The sequence below is a fragment of the Lissotriton helveticus genome, chromosome 10 (genome assembly GCF_964261635.1).
Source record: "Lissotriton helveticus chromosome 10, aLisHel1.1, whole genome shotgun sequence".
Taxonomy (NCBI): Eukaryota; Metazoa; Chordata; class Amphibia; order Caudata; family Salamandridae; genus Lissotriton; species Lissotriton helveticus.
Window position 1 is genome coordinate 657,425,670 of NC_136071.1, and position 26,026 is coordinate 657,451,695.

General features: G+C 46.4%; 1 protein-coding gene across 1 annotated transcript in view; it reads left to right on the top strand.

Moving 5' to 3' along the window:
* Positions 1–477: 477 nt before the first annotated feature.
* The window catches only part of CEP20 (centrosomal protein 20), a 224,440-nt gene continuing 198,891 nt past the window's right edge, over positions 478–26,026 (top strand). Inside the window, exon 1 of the mRNA XM_078664343.1 lies at positions 478–615. Coding sequence (XP_078520469.1) covers positions 588–615 — 28 coding nt within the window. The 5' untranslated portion in view covers positions 478–587. The remainder of the gene's footprint in view (positions 616–26,026) is intronic.

Consider the following 26,026-nt stretch of genomic DNA (forward strand, 5'->3'; position numbering starts at 1 on the left):
TCAGCAGAGAATTACAGAACAGGCAGTTAAGAACATACATAAAATGTAATTTTGAAGCCCAGTAGCTTGCCTGTTAATTAAATTGCTTTCTTGAAACAACTGCTACCTATCTCTGCTTTGTAAAACATAAAAACCTCCTCCCACCGTTTTCAGTCGACCTTCTCTAAAAACGGGGACATGAGCTAAATTTCTTGAAATTTGCTGGGACAGCTGGTTAAAAACAGGGACCGTCCTGGCAAAACGGGGGACGCCTGGTCACCCTACCCGTGACTCGCTACTTAGCTGTGTAGTGGGCAGACACAGACATACAGCTGCGTGGGGAGAACTTGAGGGCGATAAAGAGTTAAACGGAGGAGCCTCGGACATCAACCACAACCCTCCTCAGCAGAACCTATCTGTACGTCACAATCGTCCTGACCGACGTCCGTTTGTAAACAGCAGAAAGCGGGAAGGTAAGGATTCCTAATGCGCATGCGCCTGCAGAATTAGTCTATCTATGAGTAAAGTTTTTTCTGCACATGACCTGCCCACAGCAGCGTCATTTTGGACCAAAGATCACGTGATATTTTAACTGTGACTGTGGTGCTATGGCGACCGTAAGCGAGCTGAAGGCTGGTAAGAGAGGCAGAGCGACGGGCGCGCAGTGATGGCGGTAGAACGGGGCTTGGTAGCGCAGCTCGAGTTAGAAGAGTAGGGGTTGCACCTTCACCACCGAGGGGCGTAAGCAGAGTAATCAGAACTCTACAGAACGCCATGATAATCAGCTGTCTTCTCCCCCGTAGGCATTTCACCTGTCTTGCTGCTACAGTTACGCTTTGCCTCCTGGTACTTGTAACCGTGCAGCATAGGGCTGAAATCAGCAAAGCTGATCTCAAATCGCTGCTCTTTCAAGGACACTTTCAGAACTAATACGGTCATGCCCAGGCCCCTCTTGGAAGTTCACTCATTGTACATTTGTATATTTATTCCTGTACATTCCTTTCTTCTGCGTACTTGGTTGGATTTTGTGTTTATGTAACCTTCATTTTTAGTTTGTAATGTTGTATTCTGCTTCCACTGTTCTCTTGTAACGCAACTGGCTTTATTGTACAGCGCTCTGACACCTTCGAGTAATGTCCGCGCTTTATAAAAATGCACTAAATAAAATACAATTAAAATAAAAGTTCTTCAGCCCCCCCCCCCACCCCTCGTGTCAGCCCGGGCTGAGACATCTTCGCAGGCACACACACAGACCGTTTTTGAGCTGCTGTAGGCTGGCTGGTCTGGTGTGCTTCTCTAGGAATTTTGGGGCCCCTGGTCGAGAGGCCCCTCTAATTTGCAAAGTGATGCATTCAGAGCTCCGGAAGTTGCTTTGTGCAGACTTCTCCTGGGCCGCAGCTCCTCCTCTTGGCCACCTACAAGCACCTCTTTGGGCTGAAGGTATGAGAATTGCTTGTGGGCTGAAAGTTAACCCCTTTGCTGCGGGGGTAATTCCCCCGCTGTGCTGGGGGGGCGCGCACAGCGCCCGCATGCTCATGACGAGCTCAGCTTGTCATGAGGCCCGGTGCTCCTGTGCTCACGAAGAGCTGAGCTCGTCACAGGTGCACCGGCTCCCGTGGAACTCTCAGCACAGCAGGGGAATTCGTGCCTCATGACGAGCTCAGCTCATCATGAACATGGAAAAGATTAAAACCATGGGGACACTAAAGTGCTGATCAAATGGTGTTCCACTGTGTCTCTGAATGGGCAGCTGGCAGCAGGCCTAATTGCAGAACAAACCTGCAAAATGCATCTGCTTGCAACTCATACAAGAGGAAGTGTCCCCCTCCACTGACCTCCCCATGCCATCCCTGAGAGGCCAAGGGAGGGGGACCCCCTCCTGGAAACCCGATTCAATAAGGCACCTTTCTTTCACTTGGATCAGGAGGGGCACAAGAGGACTGGTGTGTATTGCACTGGTGCGAGGCCCCATGCTGGGGAGCTGAGTGCCAGGCCCTGGGCAGCTGCCCACACTGCGCATGTCTAGTGTTGGCTCTGGGCCATTTTATTGTGGCCGCACCTGAGTACTTTACAGGTCTTTAAAAGACCATTTACTTGTTAACAAGGCTTTGTTGGTTTTTCACCCCTTCGTAGAGCCCATGCTTCTCCACTCTTGCCTATTGCTAGAAGAATTAGCCCCCCTCTCCCCCCTAATTTTTGTTAGTAGTCCCCCACCCCGTTCCTCCCTGAAAATTGGCTCTAGTTGTGCCTTTGCCGTGCAGTTATAACAGGAGAGGGGACAACATGCGAATGGCATAATTTAAAGGAAGATTGTGCCTTAATTATAAGCCACTCTGGAATAACATCAAGAAACAGAACCTCAAGTTTTATTCCTTATTTGAGAGACACGTCAGTGATCGTCATAGCATTTGCTCACAGTAGGCTCAATTGTATTCTTTCGAGGAGGACTGAAACCAGATGCTTCTTTGCCCAGTGTTTTTTGGCTGTGCTGGTGATGTCGCTGGTTTTAAGGAAGTGCATGCAGCTGTAAAAGAGGCTATATAAAGCTGCAATTGGTTCAGTTGGGTAATCACTGAAAAATACTTTTTATTACCTAGATATTGCTTTAAAAGCACAATACACATCCAATGTATACATTCATCATGATTAATAAAACTAGATGCAGCACACCTACAACAATTTACTAAAATATATGAATTTATTTTTAAATTGAATTTTTATATATCACATAGAATTCTTTCTGAAATCAGTTGATACGAGCTGTCAGACATAAACCACAAAAATACAGTAACAATACAAAAACAATTCAATAAGTGACATTAAGTGACAAAAAGTGAAATGAATAACGTATCCAATTTAAACACAAGCTGACGTAAATTCTCTATCCTTCTCTGCTCTTTTCACTATAACACATACTATCTATTTAATCCCTAGTTCTATTTAGCCTGGACATGAGCTTGTTTCACGTCGACGTTTCGACCCTGTAGATACATGTGTGTGTAGATGCATCAAATAGGGTCTTCCTCATGACAAAGCAGCCTAATGACAGCATAGAGGAAATGGAATTAGTGTGGTGTGCGTATTGATAAAAAAAATATATTTAGGGAGGAATCCTACAAAGGGACTACTCACCCTAGTCATTCAATAAGTGAATGAAAAAATGAACTCCTCCAAGCCTGGATGGCGCGTGACCAAGGGCAAAGAACTTTCTCTTATGCGTCCTCATCAATCATAAAATGTATCTGAAATGGTAAAATTACCAATCATGAGTGAACAATACCTATGCGTGACAAGACTATTTAGGTTCTGAGAGTGCCCAATACAATGTGTAGAACACTTGCCAGCGTGCCATCAGCCAATGACTTATATGGGCAATAATTAGGGATGCCTGAGAATTGGCAGTGTCCCTGTTGGAAAAAAAACAGTCGATGAATTGATAGTCATACATAAACTGGTAGTTGAGTGTTTCTACGTGTAGTTGTGAATATATACACTTACCCCACTGGTCTTCTAAATCGACCTCGGGGGGGGGGGGGATGGATACAAACTCCAGGTATGACTCCTGTTAAATCCTAATCAAATGCTCTGTCACCTTTCCAATTCAGTGACAGCTGCCCGTACATCCGTGAGCTTGTTCATTAAACCTACTTACTGGTTGACGTGCAACGTCATACTGTCATGCGTCCCTGATGGACTCACAAGCTCACCTAGGCATAAAGGCGGCCATCTTGAAACATGTTGCCTCAGTAGTTTAATGCATCTGGGATACGGAAACTACTATTACCACACCTTGTGTGGTCACCAAGAGGTTGCAAATGTTTGAATTGTAAATAAAGCAAACTTGGAATCGGTGTTCTCAAACATCGTAGTACTTTCCCTGACGGGCGATTGTATACTGTCTCACTGTGTCATTGCTAGTACAGCTAAAGCTGGATTGTTCAAAGGAACACAGGAGAACTGGTGTGTTCACGTGTATGTCAATACTTTATTTTGGTGTTATAAAACTTCATAATGCTTCCCCTGGATAGTGATTGTATGCTGTCTCACTGTGCCATTGTTGGTATGGTGGAGAAGCGTGGCTCAGTGGTTAGAGGCGGCAGACCCGGAAGCTGAGATCAGCCGTGGACCAGGGTTCGCTTCCCCGCCTCGGCGGGTCTCGGGCTCAAAATTCCACAGACTCGACAATTCTCGCTCCGGTGCCTACTTGACTCATGGGGTCACACTCTGCGACTCTGGGCAATAGCTTGCTTAATCTCCACTACGGCCCCTCGCAGCGGGATGCCTGGCTTTCACCTTGTGGATACCCTGCCGGGGTATCTCACAGGGGAATACCAGGACGGGTTCCCTAAGCAAGCGCCTTGATACCTTCGGGTGATACGTGCGCTATATAAGTCGCAATACATTTGGTACCGCCCAGACTGCATCGTTCAGAGGAACAGGGGTAAACTGGTGTCTTCGCATGTGTGTCAATACCTTGAATATCATTCAGACAAATGAGCATATACATGAGACTCCTTGTGTAAAAAAAATACTGCAAATTCACAAGTAGGAGTCTATTTATACCATAATTAACTACATCCAGCAAATGATGGTTAATTGCTTCATGTGTAATTGACTAAAAAACAGAACATTACACCATACATTCAGAGGAATTTTTCATTATTGTGAACTGCTCTTTTATATATCCTATTCACCGCACAGTCTTAACATCTTTTCAAATCACCTGTTGGGTCAACAAAAACAGTTTTTGCAACCGCATGCATGGAACCCGTTGGATCCATTCATCATTTAGCTGTATTTCTGTGATGATAATGACCATGCTGCACTCAGCATCAATATCCCATGCGTCCAGACCTCACTAAGGGAACCCAGATGGATCAGATATGTATCAGGAGGCCAACCTGTCTGTCAGTTTCCTTAATTTCATTTAGGCCCTTACTGACTGAATCAAGGACATGTATCAATCTGCATGCCCTGGTGTTAAGTTTAGACTCCATGTTGCCGCCTCTAGGGTTCCGCACTACTTTTTAAAAGACCCACCATCTTAGGCTATCCACAGGATGTTTTTGTTGGTGAGTGTTCCACCAGTGGTGCTCCTTGAGTTGCACATCTGATCCGGCTACATTGCTGTAAGATACGTTGTTTAATTTTGTGGTTTGGTTTGTCCCAAACGTCATTCATCCTGTTAACCACTGCATCCCAATATAGTTGTATTGCTGAACATTCCCATAGTAAGTGAAAGAAGGTGCCCTTTTGATTTCATACACGACACCCATTCTCATTTGGGGCCCTACCTATTTTCATCAATGTGGTGCATGCATAGTAGGCCCTGTGCAATATCATTAGTTAATCAACCTAAACCCTGCCTTAATGGCCACTTCTCTAGGTGAGGCTAAAGCCTCTGCCCATTCATCATCATCATCAAGCCCTTCCACGTCAAGTGCCCACTTTTCCCGCAGTAGAAGAAGTGTGTCAGGCGTGTTGGTCAATAGGTTTCTGGTATGTGAGTGACTTCCCTTTGCATTTAATTTGCCTGTTGATTAAGCAGTCCTTGAGTGGGAGGAGTCTGGCAACTCGTACCCGGCCGGGATAGCCGTCTACAGCGCATGTTTGACCTGCAGGTAAAAAAAATAATCTCAGTGTCTGCAAGCTTGTATTCCTGATGAAGGTCAGCGAAGGGGAGTACTGCATCAAAAGTCCACAAATCCTCGATTTAAGACAGGCCTATCAGGTCCCATTTATCAATTCATGGGTGTTTTCCAAGAGTGCCTAGGGCCGCTGTGTCCCACAAGGGGTTGGATCGAGTCAGTTTGATTCCCCGTCTCATTGCTTTGTGGGCTACGTGCCAGAGATAGACTGTTACAGCCGTTGAGTTCTATTGTTGCGATTTTGGAGGTGTCGCGTATAGGGCCCTCAGGTATCCACCCGGGCACATCACCAGGCGATCTATCCGGTTCAATGGTCCATCGTCCGGTAGATAAACCCATTTGTTAATAGTGGTCAGTTGTGCAGCCCAGTAATACCTCTGTGTATTGGGTAGGGCAATTCCTCCATCATACCACCGAAGGCGGTGGGTATGTAGTGTAGGAAGCTCGGTTTCTGTTGCAGTAACCCCCCATTTTTTGCCAGACTACTGATGCACTTTGACTTAATGTGCCCTGGGTCCCTGCCAGTCAGGTTCCCAGGGCTTGTTTTCTTTCCCAAAACTGTACCTTGTACCACAAATTGTTACCTCTCTGGTTACATGTTAGTCCCTTGTAAAAGCCTGCCACCACAAGACATGTTTCTGGACCCCTGGGGTGGGAGCCTTTGCTCCCTGAGCCCAGAAACAAAGACTTTCCTGGGTGGAGGTGGTCACACCTACCCCGGGCCAGGAAGAGCCATCTGTGGCAGGGGAGCTTCAAAGGCCTTCCTGCCTTTGTAACGTGACCCCCAGCCTCTTCTGCTGTCAGGAGCAGGCCCCTTCCTGTCTGCCCTGCTTTTTGACACGAAGACAGGCAGGAAAAATTAGCAGAGCCCAGAAGGTCTGCCAACCCCACCCCTCTGGTGGGGGAGACGAGGTGAAGCCCACTCTTGGAGTTGGCAGGCACTCTCCAATCAGGATTAGGGATTGAGCCAAATCCCCCATGTGAGGTGAGCACACCAAGGGTGTAGTCTCCCTAAGGTCAGTAGCAATTTGCTACTGACCTCGAGACCCCTAAAACGCCCCCTAAATACAGTATTTAGGGGGCAGCCCTGAAACAAGAAGACAGATTCCCGCAACCTACGAAGAACAACGAAAGAAGACACCCAGCAAAGGAGACTGCAGAGAAGAACTGACTTGGTCAAAGCCCCACTGACCCGTCTGCAGTATCCAGAGATCCTGCGCCAAAAGTTGCTTTGTCCTGCTGCCAGCAACCTCTAGAACCCCTGGGAGGACTGACCGCCTTCAACAAAGCCGGATCTCCTGTGAACAGCAGCTCTGTTCAAAAGAAACAGCCAAGAAATACTCTGAGCCTGCTGAGGACAAAGAAACCCAACACCTGGAACCACCACTGCACTCGACACCTACGGTCCGAGTGGCCCACTGGTCCCAACAAAGTCCCCCAGCGCTCCAGAGTCCAAGTCGACTGTCGGTTGACCCTTTCCAGGACTACTCTACGTCGCCTGCAGCCTCCGCACGGAGACTCCAAACTCCGCCCTCCCAGCCGCGAGTCGCCACGTAAGGTGAAATCTGGCCTCAAAAGACACCCCGGCATCCAGCCGCCCTGCGCCCTGGAGAAGAGAACCCGAGGTGCACCTACGTCCCCGAGCCTCCTGGAAGACTTCGTGGACTGAGCCTGCCGCTAAAAACCAAAACCAGCAATCCCCATTGAAAACAACAGGGCACGGACGCAACAACAGCACCCTGGACCCAGCCGCCCCTGCGTTGCTGTGGGTGTAATTTGGGTGTTAACTCGGATCCCCCTTTGCCCTTCGAGAAACCTCAGGAGTTTTGCTCCCACAACCTTGTGGCCTGCTCGTGAGCAGCCACCAACTGGAGGTCTCCTATCCCCCATTAGATAGCACTGGGCCTCAGCACTCTGCACCCGGCCGCCCTAGTGCTGCTGAGGGTGTTTCAAGAGTGCATCCTTGATCATGGGGGAACCGTTTACTTCATTTTTCTCCATAGGAATATGTTGACTATTTTTCCTTCAAAAGTGTGGAGTTGGTTTTTATGAGAACTTGAAAAACTGCACATATCTAAAACCTGCTTTACTTATCTTTTTCTTTAGGAAATGTCCCAGGGTGATATCTAGGCATATCACACTGAGTAGAAAAAGTAATCCATAAAGTAATCAAAAGTAATCTAACAGTAATTTCCACTGTATTGAAAAGATTTACAAACCTGTAACAGAGACCTTTTCATTCAGCTTGCTTGTATTGTCCAACCTGCCTTGAAAAGTACCATTTACACATACCTTTACCAGGCTTGCTCAGTTCTAGTAAATAAATATAACTAAATAATATTTTCATAAAAAACAGATTGCTCTGAGTACAGTCTTTGAGTGTGTGACATAATTTGCTGCCTGAGTGTGTGCAGCAAATGCTACCCTCTGATAAAGCCTTACTGCTCGCCCACACTACCGCATATAGAGAGTAAGGTGCTATTTCCTTTTACCTCTGCCTACCTTCGGGATACCACTGGATTCTGTGCACACTATACCTCATTTTGGTATAGTATATACAGAACCAGCTTCCTACATGCTTCGGGTGGGGTAGCCATTGTGTGTGTAACTTACCAGCAGGCTCGTCTTGCCCACTGCCCCATCCCCCAGCAGCTTGTACCGAGTAGCTCACACTTGATGCGCCTCTCCAGAGGGCTCCTCTGGCCTTGCAGCGGACTCGGCTGGTGAGGAGGAACCTGCTGCGATAAGCTCAGTGCGTAGTCCATTGGAAGGCTCAGTTCCTTGGGGGCATCGCAAAACCCAGCTCTGCTGCCCCGCAAGAGAGCAGGGAAGTCACCACTGCTAAATAGAGTCTTAGGTGGGCACACCAAGTGCTGGGCGCCATGAAGCACGCGTTCTTCAAGGAAATCGCATGGTGGTCACGGAGGACCTCAGGATGGTTACTTCATGCAGCAGGGATCTGTCTGAGTGAACACTTCACTTCCCTTGTAAGCTCAGGTGCCCAGCGGGAAAAGGGAGCTGCGTGCAACACACTACTCTTGGGACCTTGGTGACTGCCTTACAACCCAGTGTGCAGAATCGACTGAGAAAAATACAGCCCTCTGTGGACTAAGTGACCACCTTGCAGCCCGCAGTAACCAGCTTGAGGTCCTCTGTGACCACCTTGTGATTTCTTTCAAGCATGCAGGCTTTAGGGCAACCCAGCACTTGGTGTGCCCACCAAGATCTACATAGCAGAGGAGACTTACCTGTTCCCTTGCGGGGTAGCAGAGCTGGGCTTTGCCCTGCCCCCCCAGGAGCTGAGCCTTCTAATGGGCTACCCACGGACCTACTTAACTTGGCAGTGGTTTGTTATAGGTTGTCTGGCGCCTCTTAGAAGGTAACACTATATGATTAATGTAAATGTATTTGACGGTGCTATAGGGTAAAAGGAACCACCATTCCTTTTCAATTTTGCTACTGCATCTGAGTCACAACACTCCCTAGCACGGAGAACAGCCTTTACCACGTGGATTTTACTCCGCATACCGTTACAACGCGGTTTTTAGAACGCAAGTCATAACCACGACTTGCGCTGGAGGGCGTAACAGGACAAGGAATAATTTAATTTACTATCCAACACTTTCCATACTGTACGTAGGCTGGTGTTGGAATAGTAAATTAAAAAATTCCGAAGTCCGCACCCCTACAACGCAAGTCGTGGTAACGACTTGCGTTGTAAAAACCGCGTTGTAACGGTACGCGTGGTAAAACCATGCGTCGTACCGTCATACATCCCCCTAGCACACGTATGGTTATAATATAGTTCATGTAGATCAGTGTTTCCACAGGTTCTTGCGGGGAAAGTAGAGAAGACTTCTTATTCTTGTAAATCAATTCCAAGTTTTATTCTTGATAACTGGAAGACGTTCACACAGCCAACACGTGTTTCGTCGTAATTGGGAATGTAACCCACGACTTTTTCAAGGCTGTACAAAGTAAAAACAAAAGTTGTATATCGCACTGTGTATATGTAAATTATTGTTTCTAGTTAGTTTAAAAACCTGTTACACATCTCTAAACATTATTAGAGATGTCCCTCACCGTGATTCAAACAATACAGTATAGTGCTTACTGTGCGTGGCGGTGATACAGAATTGAAGAGGAACACACAAAATAACATAAATTATAGAATAACACAATGTACCTCTGAGAAATCAGAAGGTCTATGAGCCTGGTATAAGGTGGAGAGACTACATGATGTTTATTTGTTAATTTTTAAGTTTGTTTGGGGGTGGTATAGTCCAGGTAAGGTTATAGTGATCTATTTTAGTAGAAGTCATGCAAGGCATGTATTAATCAGCCATGTTAAAATATTCATTAAATACCTAATTCCAGATCTGTATTTTCTTTACTGTAAATAAAGTAAACAATGATACACACCGACCCCAAGACCACCCTCAGAGGCACCCTCATCTACAGACCACCGGGACCACGCACACAATTCAGCGAAGACATCGCCGACTTCATCAGCCCGCACGCCCTCCCCTCCGCTGACTACATCCTCCTAGGGGACCTCAACTTCCACCTGGAAAACAACAACGACCGCAACACCACCACCCTGCTGGACAACCTCGCCAACCTCGGACTCAAGCAAATAGTGACCACCCCCACCCACTACGCCGGCCACACGCTTGACCCCGTCTTCTCCTCCAGCAAGGACATCTCCTTCAGCCACGCCACCGGACTCCACTGGACAGACCACAGCTGCGTCCACTTTAGCTTCAGAAGGACCACGCTCCACCACCACCCGCAACAGGTCCCCCTCAGAAGCTGGAACAAGATCACTATCGACCAGCTCGCCACATCCCTGAGCCAGAACCCTCCCGCCAGCTCAGCGAACCCCAACCAAGCCGCCAACAACCTCACAAGGTGGATCAGCAACTGAGCAGACGACCTCGCCCCACTGAAGACCCCCCCCATCAGACCCGGCAACAAGAAAGCATCCTGGTTCACCGACGAACTCAAGAGCTCTAAGAAGAACTGCCGAGCCCTCGAGAAAGTCTGGCACAGAGACCCGACAACAGACAACATGACCACCCTCAAACACGCCACCCGAAAACACCACCAGCTGATCCACGCCACCAAGAAAACCGCATTCAAGGAACGACTAGACAACAACGCCCACAACACCAAGGAACTCTTCAACATCGTCAAAGAGCTCTCGAACCCTAGCGCCAGAAACAACGACATCACCCCATCGCAAGACCTCTGCAACTCGCTCGCCTCGTTCTTCCACAGCAAGATCGCAGATATACACAACAGTTTCAACACACAGCTGACGCACCCTACGACCGCACCAACGCCCCCCACCACCACCCTCCGCGCCTGGACCCCGATCAACACCGAAGACACCATCCGCACGATGAACTCCATCCACTCCGGATTACCAACCGACCCCTGCCCTCACCACGTCTTCAACAAGGCCGACTCCATCATCGCACCCCATCTCCGGGACATCATCAACGCCTCCTTCGACACCGCCACCTTCCCAGAGAGCTGGAAGCACGCCGAACTCAGTGCCCTACTGAAGAAACCATCAGCGGACCCCACCGACCTCAAAAACTACCGCCCCATCTCGCTCCTTCCTTTTCCTGCCAAAGTCATCGAGAAGACAGTCAACAGACAGCTGGCCGCCTTCCTCGAGACGAATGAATCCCTCGACCACTTGCAGTCCGGTTTCAGAGCCAACCACAGCACCGAGACCGCCCTTATCGCAGCCACCGACGACATCCGAGCCCTGCTCGACAACGGGGAAACAGCGGCACTCATCCTCCTAGACCTCTCCGCAGCGTTCGACACGATCTGCCACCGCACCCTAGTGCAGCACCTCAGCAACATCGGAATCCAGGAGAAGGCACTGGAGTGGATCATCTCCTTCCTCGCCGGAAGAACCCAGAGAGTCCGCCTCCCCCCGTTCAGATCAGAGGCCACCGAAGTCATCTGCGGCGTACCACAAGGATCATCGCTCAGCCCCACCCCCTTCAATGTATACATGAGCCCCCTCGCAGCCATCGCACGCCAACACAACCTCAACATCATCTCCTACGCCGACGACACCCAGTTGATCCTCTAGCTCACCAAAGACCCCGCAACCGCCAGAACCAACCTAAACGAAGGGATGAAAGACGTAGCCGAGTGGATGATGAACAGCTGCCTGAAAATGAACTCGGATAAGACGGAAGTCCTCATCCTGCGATCATCACCCTCCGCCTGGGACGACTCCTGGTGGCCCCCTGCCCTGGGCAGCGCACCCAAACCAACGGACCACGCACACAACCTGGGCTTCATCCTGGACTCCTCCCTCTCGATGACCAGACAAGTCAACGCCGTCTCCTCGTCATGCTGTGGTAAATAAATAAATAATACCCTATTTTTGACTAGGCATATAGCATAACAGATAGCTCAATAAATAAGAGTCAAGATTCGAGGTAGTAGGAGTTTCTGCAGGTTTATTACAACATAAGGACAGGATCAGGACAACCTGCATAGGATGACCCAGCAGGGGAAAAGAGGCCCAGCAGGGGAAAAGAGGCCCAGCAGCTGCTGGGGCTTGGTCTGGGATGAGCGCGCTAACTTTTAATAACAATACATGAACTTATATACATAGCGCAAACACATAGCATTACATTGCAGTAGGCGTAGCAGTGGGTGGAGCAGAAGGCGTGACGCGTAGCAGTCGCGAAAGATAACAGTAAAAGTAGGTGTAACTGGGCGTATACATAGACATGTGGTGCAAACGTAACAGAATATGTCATGAATGGGGCGGAAACATAGGAGGGGGCTACCTAAGGAGCCGGGACCTCTAACCTGGTGGTGCACGCAAACTGGCAATGACGTATTACTAGGAGAAACTGGGGGCTATGAACTCTGTGCTAGGAGCAGAGACTAAAGTCTGGAGGGTCGGAGCGACTTGTACCTAAACCCTATCTAGTATCTGATGTTTAGGGAACATGTTGATATAAACTAGAAGTCATGAGGGGAAAGGCTAACTTGATTCTAAGACTGGACCATGCATTATTCTACATGTAGTGCGTGATGAAGAATACTAAATGACCATTAAATACAGTATTTCTCTAACGTGGAGCCGCATAGGCTAGACAATGACGGGAACTATTGATGCAGTTCAGTAGCTTAGGAATGCAGAGAAGGAGGACTGAACTGATAACTGGAACTATAACATACTTTTGGCAGACTCAGAGGCAGAGCCAGGCTGCACCGGGCACTGCGAGGCAGGAAGTAAGTGAAAGGTCGAGGATACAGGTGGGGGCTGTATCGCTCCTCAGCGAGACTTCAGGAGACAGGAGCTGAATCTGTGGTCCGGGCCCTTTTGAGGCCTGGAAACGGGGACTTTATAATGGGATAACGTGCACACTGAGAAACGTGGCAACGTAACTTTACATAGGCCTGATATTCGTAGTATTCACGAGGACTGGAAACTAGCATACTAAAGGTGGACACAACTGTAATTGCGTCATTAATCGGACATGGGGAATAACATATGCATATTGGTCATGCACACATAACATATGATGGATGAGGCGTAGGGACACAGAACATGGCAAAATTTACTTTTCCACATTCCCTCCTTGTCACTACGTTTCCATCAGGAAACATCAATATTCATGATACCATCTATCATTTCATACAGTACCATTTGCTCGTCTCGAATTATCTTGGAACGGGACTTAGAACGGGGCTTAGGACTAGGAATACAAGAGGTAGCACACATGCTGCAAATCGCAGGGCCACATTGTATACAGAGGCAGCAGCTAAATATGATCGCTACTGCAATACTTAGAAAGGACAGGACTTTCCATCCCCATGCGGAAATTATATTCCAGAACCAACCGGACCATGTCCAGGTGCCTGGATCTTGATGTAACAGATGGGCAATTTTATGGAGTCTGGTTATAGCTGAATAAACAGACGGCGCGTTATTTGGAATGAAAATGCAACAACTAGATCCGATGAGTCTACAGGCCCCGCCCCTATCGGCCAGTATGACGTCAAGGACGAGACGATTCTGTAAAACGACAATTCTCATAAAGGATTGCTCTTCAGTTAAGTTACCTAGAGCGGAGGCAGTCTCATCTACTACTGCTTCAAGGGTTCTTGTTAACCTACGAATTAGCTTACTATTTACAACTGTGCCTAAATAAGGGAAAACACCTTTATCTATATCAATGAATTGCTCTGCGGCAGTTTCAGTATAATCGACAATCGGGAGATTTCTCTTGTGTCTGGTATGTACTAGGAAGGAATTCCTATGGTAGTCAGGTGGGGCTAGAAAAACAGGCGGCAGTAGGAAGGCAATGTAACAGGTTCCCTCCCAATCGAGGGGCAGACGAACATATGCAGTTTGACCACAAACAAAATAAGAATGACGTGAGGCTTTAAAAATAGATTTCCCACTGTCACTATACTGAATAACAGTAGTACATTCACTATGTCCTACGTGTACAGAACCATAACTACGAACACATAATTCGCCTTTGACTGGTAGTACTGAAATAGCAGGTGAGTCTGGAGTAGTATCAGACTGAACATTCAGGACCATGAAATTCGACGAATAATTACCTAAATTATACACTTCATTTTCTAGATCTAACCCGGTTCTGTGGGGGAGACCTTGCTTGTCTGGGAAACATGTACTGTTAAGAAAAGACATATCTGTTGCGGATGACGTTAACGTGGACCATGCTCCACACGAACCATTATGTGAAAAAGGATAAGGAAAGAGTGGCAGAACTCCCTTCGGTGTCTGGAAAGGGGGGAGTCGACCACACACCCAACAATTAGTGGCATTGCTGGTCTGGTGTGAATAATGTAACATACGGATAAATGTGTTGTTACGCATAGCGAGGCGGTAAGAATATTCGTGAGGAGGCAGATCACTAAACGTGTGCTCTGCTGTAGCATTAGCAGACATATTTACATGAGAAACTGAGAAACACAGGAAAAGTGCGTAGCTGGTGCAGGAAATCATTAGGCTGATGAATAATATGAAACTTAGAAAAACGATACATTGAATTGAGTTTTTACTGACTCTCTCACTATGGGGGTCTATTTTATACATGTCAGAAACAATCTAACCGTTTCACCTAGGGGAGGACTTATACAATCAAACTGACTGACTTACTAGACCGTAGTTTTTGCTTATACTCCTGTTGCGGAGTTTTCTCTAACAGGGAAGGGGTTGTAACAATGTCTTTTGCGGGACAGTCCTTAAGAGCAATGTCTTGGCAGTCTTTAAAATCCTGGGACTCCTTGGAAATGTTTTTAGAAACGGGTTTCAATCCATTGAAAAGTTTTACATGAGAAAGGTGGACCCACCCCTTCCTGCCTTCCAGCTTGACGGCAGTACGGGTGGTCAAGAGGACCTGACGTGGCTCCTTCCAACGAGGTTCCAGCGGACTTGATCTGTCAAAATTCCGGACCATCACAAGGGAACCTGGAACGATTTCATGCGGTGCCACCTCGGTATTGTCTGGAAAAGCGGCAGCAACCTGTGAACGACATGAGTTGAGGGCAGACATCAAGGAAGCTAGGTAATCTGTCAACATATTACATGAAACATCGGTAATACTTCGGGGTCTAGGAGTACCCCACATGTTAGGGGGGCGGCCGAATACGACCTCATACGGGGACAGACCTGATCTGGAATGTGCGACCATGCGCATATAAAATAGAGCAACTGGCAGAGCTACTAGCCAGTCCACACCTTTTTCTTTACAAACTTTTGCAATACGGATTTTCAGGGTCTGATTATGTCTCTCGACTAGACCGGCTGCTTCAGGATGGCGTACACAATGGAACTTCCACTGGTACCCTAACAACAGGGAAACATGCTTCATTAACTCTGAGGAGAATGGCTGACCGTTATCAGAATATACGACTCTAGGGAGTCCATATCTAGGGAAGAATTCACGAACCAACTGCTTGGCAGTGGTCGCGGCTGTGTAATCTGGGACTGGATATGCTTCTGTCCACCTGGACAAAGCGCATACTACTACAAGGACATACTTGAAACCTCGACATCGCTCCATTTGAATATAATCCATCTGGAGGACCTCAAAAGGGTGGTCAGGGGGCTGGAAACCACCTTGTTCCACCGGGACACTTTTACCTGGATTAAACTGACAACATATCATACAGGTACGGACTTTCTGCTTGGCTGCAGCTCGTAAATGCTTGTTGAACCAAATGTTCTGGATACTGTCTAACATAGCTTTTTCTCCTAAATGTGCTGGACTATGTGCGGTATTGATAATGACTTGAACCATAGAATCGGGGAGAAACCATGTGGCTCTACCCTTCGTTAACCATCCTTGATCTGTCTGGACCCCTCCTTGTTCGGACCATTTCTTGATTTCCTCGGGAGTAGCATGTAACTGGATATCTATGACATCTTGTGTAGGGTCCTTAACTGTCATGCATGTAGTCGGATCTGGAGTATGTGTCTGATTAACTGGAATGTCTAGAGTCTGTGCTGTAAGCTTGGCTGTGCGATCTGCTAGATCGTTACCTTGGGAAATAATGTCAGTAACTTTCGTATGTGCTTTGCATTTCATGATGGCAATGGATGTCGGTAAATGTATGGCATCTAACAGAGCTTGAATAAGGAGACCATGCTGAATCTTGGTTCCATGAGAAGTCATGAAACCTCTCTCCTGCCAGAGCACTCCGAAGTCGTGTACAACTCCGAATGCGTAACGTGAATCTGTATAAACATTAACTTTCAGGTTCTTGGCGTGTATACAGGCTTGTGTCAGAGCAACTAGCTCTGCTGCTTGAGCGGACAGGGTATCAATACGGTGTGTTTCAATAACTTCGGTGTCAGTAGTCACTGCATACGCGGCGACTAGTTCTCCTGTACTAGTTCTCATACATGAACCATCCACATAAAGTGTCAGGTCAGGATCTGGTAACGGAATGTCTGTCAGGTCTTGTCTTGGCTTTGTCGTAATGTTAACTACTTCCACACAGTCATGTGGGTCAGGGTTCAAACTGACTGATGGTAACAGTGTAGCAGGATTCAGGACGTTGCAGCGTCTAATTTCTATGTGTGGCTGGAACAGTGTCAATTCATAACCTGTTAAACGTGCAATTGTCAAGTGCTGAGTTTGTGTTCGGTTTAAAAGAACTTCCACGGAATGTGGAACTTGTACTGTCAGGGAATGTCCTAAAACTATGGAATCACTTTGTCTGATAGCTAGTGCTGTGGCTGCAACTGACTTAAGGCACGCAGGCAACGCCTGGGCGACTGGATCTAGTGTGCTAGAAAAGTAAGCACAGGGCTTGTATTGTCCTGCTTGATCTTGTGTGAGAACAGATAATGCTGTACCTTCACGTTCAGTAACGAAAAGTGTAAAAGGCTTACTGTAGTTCGGTGTAGCTAGAACTGGAGCTTGACATAGGGCTTTCTTTAACTCGTTGAAACTAAGTGTATGTTCAGATGTCCAAGGGAGGACAGTCGATACGGCTGCCTCCTGTGTCGTTAACTGTATCAGTGGCTTGGCTAGAAATGCATACTGGGGAATCCATTGTCTACAATAAGAAGTAAGGCCGATAAAAGCACGTACCTCCTTCTGGGTTCTGGGCTGGGGAAGACTCGCTATTAACTGGATACGGTCGGGTGTCAACTGCCTACCCCTCTTGGACAGCAAGTGTCCTAAGTAGACCACTTGCTGGACACAGAATTGAAGCTTCGAAGGGGACACCTTGTGCCCCATTTCGGCTAGAAAATACAAGACTGTAAGTGATGCTCGCTCGCAAGCACGTTCAGAACGGGCTGTGATCAGTAGATCATCGACATACTGGAGCAGGGCAGTGTCCGTTGGCATGTGAATGTTGTCTAGTTGTCTCTTAAGTGCCTGACTGTAAATACTAGGACTTTCTGTGAAACCTTGAGGAGCGCGTGTGAACATATAGCTCCTTCCATTTAAACAAAATCCGAAAAGAAACTGGCTGTCTGGATGAATGGGAACACTAAAAAATGCATTCTTAAGGTCTATGACAGTGAAGAACGTGGCTTCAGAATCAATGGCTGTTAATAGGGAAGAGATATCTGGGACTACTGGGTACTGAGGAATAATACATTTATTAAGCTCTCGTAAATCAATCACTAATCGATATACTGGGGGTGCATTTGGATCAGTACGTTTCATGACTGGAATGATCGGAGAATTACATACATTGGAGTCAGTTTCTACAACTACTCCTTGAGCCATAAGCTCGTCAATAATTTTGGATAAGGCTGCTACAGCCTCAGGTGGCAATCTGTACTGTCTGATTCGTGGTAACACTACACCTGGTTTGAGAGTCACACGATAGGGTGTGATTTGCATATAACCTACATCTGTTGGACCTTGTGCCCATAGATGCTGCGGAACATTAGACAGTCTGGAATCAAAATCTCGTAATACATAGTGACCCTTAAAGTCACGTAGGAACAGACGTATTCCCTCTGGGGAACAGCAAATGACTGCACCTAACTCTTTCAGTGTCTTAATGCCTAATAGATTTTCTGGACATGACTTAGTAAGTAACAGATCAGTAGTGCGGGACAATGGACCTACTTCTAGAGTAACTGGCTTTGAGATCTCATTTATAATGGGTTTTCCTGAAAATCCAAGGGAAACATTTCTTGAGCCTGAGAGCGGAGCCCCTGGAACTTCGGCATGACTAATTGTGGTCCTACTTGCCCCTGTATCGATCAAAAACTTTCTGTCTTTCCCTAATACTTGACTGTGAACATAGGGACCTTCTTGATCTACAGGTATCTTGATGAGAGGCAAGCCTACCTCCCTCTCTAGGCTGTTTCATGAATATGGCTGATACTCTGGATACTCGGACTGTGCATACTGGTACATCTGTGATGTGACATGCTGTGTGGCAGCAATAGGCTGCGGTGCTGTAACTGTCTGTTGTGCATTCTGTGACTGAGGAGTCTGTGAAACTTGTTCTTGTCTAGGCGGACGTGGTCTTTCTTTAGTCTTACCAGTAGCTATGTTATGTTTCAGAACTGCACACTCGTTTATAAAATGACCTGGCTGTTTACAATAATTGCAGTTCCCTTTAACGGGAGCTGCAGGATGACTGGCTTGATTCGGACCCCTCTTCTGACTGTCTTGAGGAACAGATTGTGCAACTAGCACTTTCATTTTCCTGTCTTTCATACGTTTTCTCTCGTGTTCTTGCTCTTCCCTGATTCTATTCTGGTGGTACTGGAGCATCTGGAGCATCTGGGACGGAGTATTTGCTTGCCAGGTGCTTTCGACTTTCAAAACTCGATTTTTAATTTGAGGACTTGAATTCTCGACTAATTTAGTAACGAAGAGGTGAGGGTATGACTCACTACTTGTCTTGAGACCACTGTTGATACTAAAACATTTTTCAAATCTAGAATAAAAATCACTAATATCTTCGTCTTGTTTCTGTTTACAGGCTGAGATTGCATCCCAGTCTTCTTTTCTAGTTGTCAATAATCTGGATAAAACTTGAATCAATAATTCTGGTAATTCTTTACATTTATCTCCAAGACCGGTACCTGGTACTCGAGCCTTGTCTTCAGCTTCTAGAGCTGTCCAATCGATCTTTTTCTCTCCCACCTCCCATTCTTTTTCCTTTAGCTTTTCATACACCCCTGCGGGTAACAGGACCTTTAACATTTTAATGATATCTGGGTAAGTGTATTCTCCCATACGGAGCATGTCTTTTAATTCTCTATGGAACCCTGCTGGATCTTTGTCATGACAGGGAATTAATTTCTTCATTTCAAGGAGTTCCATCTTTGTTATTGGAGTGTATACAAACACTCGTTGCATTTCGCCACCCGTCCCTCTGACTGGGTGGACTTCTCGTAACGGATTCTGTCGGTCTATGTAGAATGATTTACTTTCTGGGGGTGAGACATGAACAAAATGTGGGTTCAAGAACGTTCTATATTTGTGACGCTGTTCTAGAATGACACTAATTAAATCGGTACCTAGACCTCTCCATCTGTACTGGAGTAACTCGTTCAGAATATCATGTAACGGACCTGGATCAGAGTGTTGACCCTCATACAGAGTAATGAGGTGCTGAATCATATACATACCCACCAGTCGTTGCTCGGCTGGGGGCATTTTCAGAAACATTTGTGCCACTATTTCGTCTGGAAAAGTGGTAGAATCAGTAATCCATCGGACTGCTGATCGGGCTAGTTCTTGTTCATGCATGGTACTTAACTCACTATAACCGATTCGTGATTGCAGAATGTGATCGGTAGCTTGAAATACTTGTTCTAGAGAACCTTGTTCTGGTGCTGAATGATGAAAAATAGACTTGGGTTCTAGGCGTAAATGGCGATCTGGAAATCTAGATTTTCCTACATACGCTATTCTGGCGGGATTCTCGTCCTCTTCTTCTTCGGGATCAGAGATACTTTCTTTCTCGCTTACTTGTGCTGCTTTACGCTGTTCGTGTATCTTTATTATCTCTTTACGGATTTTCTTGTACATACTCTCCATAGCACCGACGGTCTTGTGCTTACCCTCGGCTATATTATCACTCCACCTTGTCAGGATTCTCATTTCGGCGGAATCTTTAGACGGGTAATCTTGTTCTCTTATTAGACAATTGATCAGGAACTTTAATATCATGAGCTGGATCTCGGCTTTCCTTTGAGACATAGTCTCGCTAATACTTTCTGGATCATCCCCTGTGCGGATGAAACGATATATTCTGTCTAGATCTTCTTTCATATTCGGTAAGGTGACTAGATACTCGGCCACCTTTCTTACGCGAAATGAATATAAAACCATATTATCCTCGCCTGGGACTGGATCATAGCAACATTCGGCAAGGGATTTTCTTATTTCTGCAACAGACTGATACCTAGGCGTACGCTGTGATGCTTGTGCATGTAATTCGGCTAACGTTAAACGCTTGTGTGGCGGCGGGGTTTGAGGAGGACCTCCTCCTGCAGCCCCTAAACTGGAGTCGTCTACTGAGGCTCTACGTCCTGGCAGAGTGGGAAATGGAAATGTAGGCTGGACTTGTATGGCGGGCTGGACCGGGGGTACCGTAACAGGTACTCCGGTGTCTGGAGGAGCGGGAAGTGCCTGATTTACAGGGACTGGCGGAGCGCGAACAGGATTTGCATATTCTGGGACTGTGTCGTCCAAGTAGGACGAAATAAAAATATCAGCTGCGGTCGGTTTGTGACGTAGCTTGGTCGGAAGTAATGGTGGCGGGAATTTACTGGATGCCTCTGGGGTCGCTTTTGGCACGCCCTCGGCAAGAAGAGGATACATACCCTTAATGAGGGCATGCCTCTGTCTGTCTGACTGTTCGGCTTTGACTCGTTCACCTATCTCGATTAATTCTCTTTCTTGGGCTCGTTCTTGGGATTCTCTACTTAACTCTGACTTTCTGACTTCCTTTTCGGTTCTTCTATGCGCTTCTTTACGCCATAACTCGATGGCATCTTTCTGTGACTGTCTGGCTTTCTTTTTCCATAATGCTTCTTCTACTCGCATGATACATTCGGCATCCCATGTACCCGATACGGGCCATCTATACTTTTCTTCTAACTGTTTGGTATACTCTACCCATAAATCTAGATACAATACGGCGCTTATGCCATGTTTCTGATACATAAAGTGACCTGGACTGTCCCTAGGCGGGACAGGAACTGCTTCTTCTAATAAACCCTTTCTAGTTTTTAGCTGACGTAATCTTGAAAAGAGCGGCATTGTAAACTTGAATCGGAACACAATACAATACACGAAGAACAATAACAATTGGGAAAACAATTCAGGCATACCACGACATTGGAATTACATTAAACAATATCATAACATAACAGTTCGAACAGAATATTACCTAGAATACTTGAGAACAGAAACAGAACAGAATTTCTCGAGAACGGAACAGACTAGAATTACTGGATGCACTGCTGAAACAGTACGGAACATACCGGTCCCATAAAGGAACGCATCAAGACCCGTATCCACCTAGGTGAACACTTCGTTTGTGAGTCTGGGTACCACCAACCCACGGACCAGGAGTCAATTTAGATTGGTCCTGTCTAGATACTACCCCAGCAATGGTACTCACCGGGCAGCAAGAACGGAAGGCCTCGGACGGGACTGGGCTGACGACGACGGACTTCGGACTTCAGTTACGGGTGGGCCTCCGGATACCTCGGACCTTGGACTCTCGGCTTGGGCTCTGGTCGGGACTCGCCGCGTTCCTCCACCGTCTCGTTCGGATGCTGGACCGCCTCCTCCGTCTCCTCCGTGGGCCTGAGGGATACTTGAGCAGAAATATCTGCCACTGCGCAGAAGAGTTCCGTCACGACTGTAGAGGGTCAGGGGGTCGGCGTGGCTTCACCGACGCGTGGGGAAAGGGCAGGTCCCTATTCGGGCGCCATTATGTGGTAAATAAATAAATAATACCCTATTTTTGACTAGGCATATAGCATAACAGATAGCTCAATAAATAAGAGTCAAGATTCGAGGTAGTAGGAGTTTCTGCAGGTTTATTACAACATAAGGACAGGATCAGGACAACCTGCATAGGATGACCCAGCAGGGGAAAAGAGGCCCAGCAGGGGAAAAGAGGCCCAGCAGCTGCTGGGGCTTGGTCTGGGATGAGCGCGCTAACTTTTAATAACAATACATGAACTTATATACATAGCGCAAACACATAGCATTACATTGCAGTAGGCGTAGCAGTGGGTGGAGCAGAAGGCGTGACGCGTAGCAGTCGCGAAAGATAACAGTAAAAGTAGGTGTAACTGGGCGTATACATAGACATGTGGTGCAAACGTAACAGAATATGTCATGAATGGGGCGGAAACATAGGAGGGGGCTACCTAAGGAGCCGGGACCTCTAACCTGGTGGTGCACGCAAACTGGCAATGACGTATTACTAGGAGAAACTGGGGGCTATGAACTCTGTGCTAGGAGCAGAGACTAAAGTCTGGAGGGTCGGAGCGACTTGTACCTAAACCCTATCTAGTATCTGATGTTTAGGGAACATGTTGATATAAACTAGAAGTCATGAGGGGAAAGGCTAACTTGATTCTAAGACTGGACCATGCATTATTCTACATGTAGTGCGTGATGAAGAATACTAAATGACCATTAAATACAGTATTTCTCTAACGTGGAGCCGCATAGGCTAGACAATGACGGGAACTATTGATGCAGTTCAGTAGCTTAGGAATGCAGAGAAGGAGGACTGAACTGATAACTGGAACTATAACATACTTTTGGCAGACTCAGAGGCAGAGCCAGGCTGCACCGGGCACTGCGAGGCAGGAAGTAAGTGAAAGGTCGAGGATACAGGTGGGGGCTGTATCGCTCCTCAGCGAGACTTCAGGAGACAGGAGCTGAATCTGTGGTCCGGGCCCTTTTGAGGCCTGGAAACGGGGACTTTATAATGGGATAACGTGCACACTGAGAAACGTGGCAACGTAACTTTACATAGGCCTGATATTCGTAGTATTCACGAGGACTGGAAACTAGCATACTAAAGGTGGACACAACTGTAATTGCGTCATTAATCGGACATGGGGAATAACATATGCATATTGGTCATGCACACATAACATATGATGGATGAGGCGTAGGGACACAGAACATGGCAAAATTTACTTTTCCACAATGCTTCAACATCCTACGCATGCTACGGAAGATCTTCCGGTGGATCACCACCGAAACCAGGAAGACGGTCACCCAGGCGCTCGTCCCCAGCCGACTGGACTACGGTAACTCCCTCTACACCGGAACCACAGCCAAACTCCAGAAAAGACTCCAGCACATTCAGAACGCCTCAGCACGACTCATCCTGGACATCCCCCGACACAGCCACATCTCCGGACACCTGAGAGACCTGCACTGGCTCCCCATCAGCAAGAGAATCACATTCCGACTCCTCACCCACGCTCACAAAGCTCTCCACAACCAAGGCCCCAGATACCTCAATGACCGCCTGACCTTCTACACTCCCACCCGCCAGCTATGATCGACCAGCCACGCCCTTGCCGCCGTCCCCTGCATCAGAAGAGCCACAACGGGAGGAAGATCCTTCTCCTACCTGGCGGCCAAGACTTGGAACTCCCTCCCCATCCACCTCCGCCTGACCCAAGACCACCTCTCCTTCAGAAAGCAACTCAAGACCTGGCTGTTCGAGCAGTAGCGGACCCCCACCCCCTCAAGCGCCTTGAGACCCTCCGGGTGAGTAGCGCGCTATACAAATGCTTTGATTGATTGATTGATTGATTGATTGAATATGATTGTTAATGCTAAATCTCCGATTTACTTATCTGTTGAAAGTATCCATCGGTGTTTGGTTTCACTTACGTGAAATGCGGTGATAATTCCAACCCGCATATGGGTTCTACGAGGGACTTCGATTATCAGTTATGTTTCTTCTTTTGCTTCCAAATGGGTTGCGATGGCTGTAAGAGTGTAAATATCTATGTTATAGTTGATGCAAAGTATATGAGGTCTGCTAGAGGCTGTATTAGTCCATTAGCTAGCAAGTAGTAGGAGCAAAATGGGTTCTATCTTTATTTAAAACCCCCAACCTTAAATAGTCTCCACTGAGAGAATTCCCAGCTATTTACTATTTATCAAACGGTCTTGTCTAATATTCATGCTGTCTAAAATATTACCGTTATTAAGCCGATTGCGGTAAAACCATGTCAAACAAGGTATTTGTAAATAATTATTATTTATGTAAATAAAGCTCCACAGTATGGCAACTATCAGTAACTTTAGAGAGGTAATATCTATATTGGTCTCATTATTTGGAGACAAATTTCAATTATTCTCGCGACTAGCTTACCTTTCGCCTGTAATCCGCGCTCGGTTTTATCTCTATCTGTCCCCCGTTCATTCGAAGCGTGTTTGCTCGAGTACGCCTAGCTCTGCTTGCTATGTTGTTTTGTAATTTTATTTCCGGGTAGTTACTAGTTTGTGATTGGCCTATTCATTTTTGTTTCTGCCTCGTGAATTGTGACGTATATTTCGTATGGGATAGATCTTAGTTTATGTGGCGGCCATTTTCAAGTGTCATTCTGGCACTTGCTCAATGCGTTTATATCATCCCTAACGGTATTAAAGCGAGTGTTATCATTGTCAATAAAGATTTAATCTGGTCATATATTCTGTCTGCGGATAATGAAACTTCTGTCCTGCGATTCAGGATAGGTTCAATATGATATCGAATTATTAATTATTTTGTACCATTGTGTATAAAAATGAATAGTATCATCACCGATACGTATGTTCACAAAACACTGAATTTATTATGTTTCCATGTAATTTAACTCTAAATATCCAGAAACGACATCGTATTCTATCGAAGGCTATGTATAGAAAACCATCGGCCATATTGTAAGGTCCAACTGTAGGAAGGAATAATTGGTGATGAGACTAGTGTTATAGAAGTGGTAATAAGTAGCGGGTCTGAGATATCATGATGCATAGATAACCGGTCTAATAATACAGTAATTATTAAAGGCGAGTTATTGGTTTAAAATTTGAAATTTGATAAGTCTTATATTGGCCTTTTCTGTATTTAAGTGGTTAGGAAAGTGGTTGTGAGTAATACTGAACCTTCAAATTTAAAATTTGTGGTCAGCAAACATGTATTTGTACTCTTAATCTCATGTGTGTGGATATAACTTCGACGTGATGATTATACTATATCATGTGATCTAATAGTCGCTCCATCTAATAAGGATCAGTACATGGTTATGTTACTGACATTTAGAACATGTTTATAGGTGTTAGTCTTGTGTCGCCTGAATTTCATTGTTGTAATATACTTCTTTTGTTAATATCCATATATTGATACAAAATGCGTCATATGTACCATACAATTCATTTTGAAAAAAGCTCCTGTTGTCATGTTGATCTCTTACCCCAATGAACATATAGTAGTCATGTGTTATATGTTACTGTCTACCTAGCTCCCTAGGAAGTAGTGTAGCTCATGGTCAATGTTTAGGCCCAGTTCTATGGTACATATAATCCAGGTTATGTTGATAATCACACTCCATATTTCTGTGTGCTGAGATCCTGAAGGTCCAATTCGCCAGCTCTGTCCCTGTGGACGTGTTTCTAGTACTACACACAAGACCCGCACGCGGAAGTTAATTATGAGAAGTGATTGTGGGGTTTAGTGTCTGTCTTTGCACCGTGAGGCCGCCGGAAGTGTTGCTTGTTGGTGCTAAACGTCTCTCGTTAGGATGCAGCAGTTAAACCTGCTTCATAGGAGGATGTCTCCTTAGCGGTGCCTGAAATGGAAAAAAAATGACCGTGGGATAGATGGAATCAGAAAGGGGGCAAAGTCTGCTG